This window comes from Atta colombica, unplaced genomic scaffold (genome assembly GCF_001594045.1).
Source record: "Atta colombica isolate Treedump-2 unplaced genomic scaffold, Acol1.0 scaffold145, whole genome shotgun sequence".
NCBI lineage: Eukaryota > Metazoa > Arthropoda > Insecta > Hymenoptera > Formicidae > Atta > Atta colombica.
The window spans coordinates 1,238,859-1,245,398 of record NW_017259234.1 but is presented as its reverse complement, the minus strand read 5'-3'; the positions used below and the strand labels follow the sequence as shown (position 1 = coordinate 1,245,398).

Below are 6,540 nucleotides of genomic sequence, written 5' to 3'. Positions count from 1 at the left end.
AATATATATATGTAACATGCTACAAATAATACAAATAATACAAATAATAAATATCTATATATTTTTTAGAATAATAATTTACTGATTTTTATAAATAATAGTATTCTAATGATATTTTTCCTTGGGACTGCGCAGTAATGTTTCCATAAGAGTATATACTGTTAAAATTATATATTATATATATATTTGCACGGAGGTAATGCAAATTTGAACACATTCTTATGAAAACACTGAATGGGTGCAGTCCCAACGGAAAAGTCGTAAGACAAACATAACCTAGAGATAGATTTTCCCGATTTAAATATTTCCGCCATTATAAGGTGCGCATGCACGCTACATCCTAGAATGTCTGTATTGACTTACAATCGTCTTTAAAGTGGGACATTGTATGATTTAGAGATATCTTCAAGTCGTCTAAAGACTTATGAACGTCCATTTTTCAAACGTCAAGAAGTTATAGTCGACTCAGAATTGACTCTGTGTCGTTAGAAATGTTTTAGCTGCTGCAACTAATAAAAAATATTATTATATATTACCATTTAAATTGTTGCAACAGCCAATCTTCTTTTTTCAGTGTAAAAATGGTATGATCTTGGAGCATAAGTTATATAAAATTGGCTGCGTTTAGCAGAGAAAGTAGCTTTGCAACTGTTGTAAAATTCTTTAATATGATTGGTTTATACATTTAAATCCAGTGAAGAACTAAGGATAAGACCATTGCTTCTTTTGTATTACTTTAGAAAAATTTATTTGACGTAAAAAAATAAATTATAATATGATGACGTAATATATACGTAACTACGTCGGCGTGATACAAAATTGCGTTTATAGCGCATTAGTAATTTCAACCGGTTGAAATTCCCTTATGAAATTTACTATTTCTATTTTCATCAGATTACGGGTATGATCAACGATGCTACAAATTGCTTTAAAGCAATTTTTGATTGGTCAATTTGTAAAATTCTTTTTTCTAATTGATCAACCAAACGCTTCAAAGCATTTGTGAATAAGACTTTGACCAGAGCCTAGATCTAAGGGAGTGTTTATATTGACCATAATCATATATCTTAATGTATAATATAAGAATTGATTAATCACAGGCCTAGTTTCCGGATCAGAATGTAAGAACCAATCAATTATAGTCGAGCCCCCTGTCGTTCAATTATAACAAGGGAATACTCGATTATAGTTTGCTGATTTTTATATTCTAATCTGGTTTGAATCCTCATTGGAAATTAGGCCATAGTCGAGTATTCTCCTCTCATTCCACTGTAAGAAAGGAATACTCGAAGATGATTGGTCAATTTTAATTTCTGACTATCATCATCAGCTTAATGACCTATGTAGTTTACGTCGTACATTTGATATGGGTACTAACTAGTAACTTTCTATTGAAAATCTTAATTTCAGTGATAACGTTGAAACATAATATGTGTATTTAATTAATCATTATGATATATATTGTATCAATTTAGTATATCATTCTTTAAATACATTGCTGAAATTAAATAATTAAATTATAATAATTTAACAGAAAGTTACTAGTCAGTACGTGTATCAAAATAGTGTACGATGTGAACTAGACTAATATTCCCACCACGGTAATATACCCTTGTCAGTTTTGTCTTCTTACATCATGTCAGAAGTTGAAACGAATGTCAGCTCATATGTCAAACATGGCGGAGCTGATTGCGATTCCTTTAAAAAAGCCTTCGGACGTCGACGTGGTGAAACCGCTCACTAATGTCATCCAATCGACATACAGCGGTACAGGCAAAGATTACACGGAGGCCATCGCAGAGTTCAGCAAGTTACGAAATAACGCTTTGTGGCGCGCCTTTGAGAAATATGAGAGCTCCTTGCAGGTTATCTACAGGTATGAATCATCCTTTTCAATTATTTCGATTAGTGTGTAATTAGTGTACGACAGTCTTATGTCGGATATCATCTCTCAAATTGGTACTATGACCCTTTATGTCGGAAATCCAACAGAAGATTCTCAAGAAGAACCTCTCGAATAAAACTGTATGATTTCACCATTTTTGCACTACTTGAGGCTGCGCTCAGAAACATTACCGAGTGCCCCTATGTATTGTCTTATCCTTATTATTCACCCAATGTTAAACAAAGATAAGTTGCTATTCAGGGACATGTTTTCGAATGTAGCTCCAGTCACCACGTCAGTGAGAATCGGTGACAAGCGACATTCCATCTTGACTGATTTATCTTCACACTGTACACAGATAACGAAAAGATCATGCATCTTCCTCTTTTTCCTTTTTTCCCGAAGGGCAATATTTGTAGTTTGATCTTCAATTAAAGTTTATCTTAAATTGGATTTTCACATATTCGTTTCATCAATGTAGCTCTTGATTTACCTCTTTTCCTAGTTCTAATAAACTTTCTACAATAAATTTACTTAAGTTTTAAATCTTAAGTCATAAGAAATTAACCAAGTTGAATGTAAGAAGAATAATCAATTATGATTGGTCAATTTCTTGTAGCTTAAGACTTAAAGTTTAGTCAATAGGGAGTTTTTGCAATAACGTGAATTCAGATACAGTGAACGCTAAAGTCATATTATCCTTAATTATTTCCTAATTAGTTATTAAAAAGAAGATAACCTGACTTTAATGTTCATTGTATCTGGATAAACAGTATTGCAAAAACTCTTTAATGACTTATTGTAGAAAGCCTATAATACTGATTCTGCAATGAGACAGTAGCTGGAAATCTAAAGTGTCGTCTACAATGAACAGTAGCAGTAGAGGCTGTAAATAGTGTACAGTAGAACGAGAACGTCAGGAGAAAACTGATTTTCTGGCCCAGCTAGAAATGATTGAGCGAAATGATTTGGTAAACATCAAATCGATGCTGATTCAACGTCGCTCAACGTTCAAGATCATCTTAAGAATATTGATGCTATAATTCAAAGCATTTTTTTATTGATCTATTATGTAATTCTTTTTTTTATTGGTCAATCAAATGCCTTGAAACATTTGTAGCACAAAACTTTATCCTTAAGATGATCTGGAATGTAAGGTGAAATTTGCCTTTAAAAAATTTAAAAATTTAAAATCTTAAAATTTTCATGAATAAGATTTAAGAAGCCGATAATGAACTGTTGAGTGCGCGCGAGCATGGCATGGCAGACAGCCTACTGGTTTATCATGTCAGAGATTCTAGGTTTGATCTTGATAGGAACTAAAATATTTATGTTTATATTTCCTCTCGGAAAAAGTTGGCAACCTTCCGAGAGTATACTCCTAAAAACATTTTTCTCTCGAAAAATCCGCCATTTGGAACAAGCATTAAAACTTTAGATCTCATATGCTTGGCAATTGAATAATCAGTATGAGCACCACGAACATGTGAAATAGAAATAATACAGACCAGAAGCCTAATGTAAGAGGAAGAAGAAGAATAATGGATTTGTTATCGTATAAAATTTAAATCTTGGTACAGAGCTGATTAAAAGAAATAGAATAGATTTAAGATGGAATTGTATCGGAAGAAAAAATTTTCATGTACAATTGAAGAACATCACCAACTGAATTTGACTTTATTTGTAGCTATTACGATCAATTATGCGCTCTGGAAGGAAAAATTCCTGCACATGAGTTGCAAATACCATTCAAGTGGAAAGACGCCTTTGACCGTACAATTTTTGGAGGAAAACTTAGTTTGAGTAAGTAGTAAAAAAATTTAATTATTGTCTCATGTCTCTCTGTCTTGATTTTATGATGAGCCATTTAAAAATCATTTGAAACAATTACATCTGTCCTGTTCTGAAAAATTTAGCTAAACTTCTTATATATACTTTTTTCTTTCATTGTGTACTTTTTTCTTTTTCTTTTATTGAAAAAAAAAGAGAAAAGCTGAACAATGTGCAAGAAGAGTTCAGCTAAAAAAAACAGACACATTGATGTCTAGGATGTTATGAGCTTTAGATTAAGAGTACATATTAGACTTGTAGATAAGATAAGACGATATAAGTTTCGATTTAAATCTATGATACATCAATAACAACTTGTAATACTGTTTTATATAGCAATCAGTACATTGGCGTATGAAAAAGTATGTGTGCTCTTCAACATTGCTGCTTTACAAAGTTCAGTGGCAGCTACGCAATCCTTAGACAGCGACGAAGGATTAAAATTGTCAGCAAAATTATTTCAGGTTTGTCTTTTTATATCTATGTTATTTATTGTTTACTGTGTGTTTAATGGGCTATAATCTTCCTAGCAATCAGCTGGAATACTTAATCATCTGAAAGGAAACGTTATGATGGCAATTCAACAAGACCCGACGCCCGATATTACTCCAGAAACACTCGGAGCATTGAGCGCACTAATGCTTGCGCAAGCACAAGAAATATTTGTGCATAAAGCGATCCACGATTCTATGAAGGATGGCATCGTTGCAAGACTAGCAGCGCAAGCGGAAGAATTGTATGCGGATGCTCTGAAATTATTCCAAAAGGAAATCTTTCGTGCATTTTGGGATAAGGAATGGGTGCCACTAGTTAGTATATTAGGATGATGAAACCAAATCATTTTCAAATGTTTATTATAAGTAAATGTTATTACAGATTGCGGGTAAACAAGCTGGTTATCGCGCTATGGCTGAATTTTATCAATCGCTTGTATGCAAGAATAATAAATTGATTGGAGAAGAAATTGCTAGACTGGAGGTAATGATGATATCGCGTAATTTATCCATTTTATGAATTTCTATTTTATAATTTATATTTTAAATATTTATAAAAATATATTTTTAGCATGCTGTGGAGCTGTTCAAAGCTGCTCAACAGAGATCAAATAAATCACATTTGTTCCAAGATTACGCTAACAAAGCACAGAGAAATCTGACAGAAGTGAAAAAAGATAATGATTTTATATATCACGAAAGGATTCCAGATATCAAAAATGTGCAAGCTATAGGAAGAGCTATCGTTGCTAAACTACTTCCGCTACCTGAAGTATTTAGTACCGATTTTAAAGGTATTTAATATTAATCTACATGAAGAATCGTCTCGTAATATCAACTGTATTGACACATGCTTACAGATTTGTTTGCTGAACTGTTGCCTCTTAATATACGCCACGCATTATCAGCATATGAAAATCGTCGTAATGAATTAGTTAATTATGAAATTTCGAATCTTCGTGAAATGACTCAACTTTTAAATAGGTACATATTTAAAGTGTAACGCAATTTTTATTCTCGAGTTATAAATTTCTTGTTAAATATTTTTATCGTATATATATATATATATATATACAGCGTTCTAGCGAGTTTGAACTTACCAGCTGCTATAGAAGATACAAGTGGAACGGAAATACCTGAATCACTTTTGGATAAAGCGCTTAGCGTGCGAGAATTGGGCGGAATAAAAACTTTGGAAGAATCTATGAAAGACTTGCCGGATTTATTACAGCGTAATAAAGAACTTCTAGACGAGGTAAAAATATACACTTTTTTTTTTTATTAAAGCTGCTTAAAAATATATGTACATTATCTTTTACATACTTAGTCCGAAAGAATGCTGCAAGAAGAACGTGACTCTGACAATCAATTAAGAGAACAATTCAAGGAACGTTGGAAGCGAACGCCTAGTGCTCGATTGACAGAACAATTTACTAACAATTTACAAAAATATCGTGAAATTATAAATAATGCAGTTACTGCTGATAAGGTAAAAATTCAAAGAAAAAAAAAAGATTTCGTGTATCTTACGCATATTTCATTACACTGACGTGATATAGGTAGTACGTGAGAAATATGAAAGCCATAAAGAAGGAATCGAAATCCTAAGTTTAGATGAGGATGAACTTGCTAGAGCTATTCCGCAAGGCACCGCTCTTCAAGAAAGTAATGCTGTTATTAAGCTCAGAAAATTAATGGAAGATGTAAGTGAAAAAAGTCATATTTATACACATCAATTTTTTTATATTCTAATACTTTTGGAATATTTTCTTTTCCTTTGTTAGGTAACTACATTAAAAACTGTACGAGATACTATCGAAAATGAATTTAAATTCGCTGCCAATGATATGAAAACGACATTTCTTTCGGCACTTGCTAAAGACGGCGCGATCGACGAACCAAATATATCCGTCGAAAGTTTGGGAAAGTGTTATGGGCCTTTGCAGAAGCAAGTACGAGAGAGTATAGCACAGCAGGAAAAATTAGTTACTGAAATTCAGGTATATCTGACAATTTCGTTATTACAATTATTTGAAGAACAAGATTGAAGATGAGAAAAAAGGGATATATACAACATTCTTGCGATGGTTTTAGAATTGTCATGCAGAATTTACGAACGAACAAGCTGGCAGCGGTAGTGCGCGAGAAGCGATGCTCTGTAAATTAGCTTCCGCTTACGATGCGTTTAAAGAACTAAAAAATAATTTAGTAGAAGGAGCTAAATTTTACAATGATTTAACGCAGGTACCTTTCTTATTACTACTACTACTACTACTACTACTACTACTACTACTACTACTACTACTACTACTACTACTACTACTACTACTA

At 32.6% G+C, this 6,540-nt stretch overlaps 1 protein-coding gene across 1 annotated transcript in view; it reads left to right on the top strand.

Annotated features, from left to right (window-relative positions):
- The first annotated feature begins 1,631 nt into the window (after positions 1–1,631).
- LOC108685041 (programmed cell death 6-interacting protein) overlaps positions 1,632–6,540 on the top strand; it is a 7,139-nt gene continuing 2,230 nt past the window's right edge. Inside the window, exons 1-12 of the mRNA XM_018189652.1 lie at positions 1,632–1,876; positions 3,573–3,688; positions 4,052–4,179; positions 4,246–4,524; positions 4,592–4,693; positions 4,781–5,003; positions 5,070–5,193; positions 5,287–5,464; positions 5,537–5,698; positions 5,769–5,912; positions 5,994–6,209; positions 6,304–6,453. Coding sequence (XP_018045141.1) covers positions 1,656–1,876; positions 3,573–3,688; positions 4,052–4,179; positions 4,246–4,524; positions 4,592–4,693; positions 4,781–5,003; positions 5,070–5,193; positions 5,287–5,464; positions 5,537–5,698; positions 5,769–5,912; positions 5,994–6,209; positions 6,304–6,453 — 2,043 coding nt within the window. The 5' untranslated portion in view covers positions 1,632–1,655. The remainder of the gene's footprint in view (positions 1,877–3,572; positions 3,689–4,051; positions 4,180–4,245; positions 4,525–4,591; positions 4,694–4,780; positions 5,004–5,069; positions 5,194–5,286; positions 5,465–5,536; positions 5,699–5,768; positions 5,913–5,993; positions 6,210–6,303; positions 6,454–6,540) is intronic.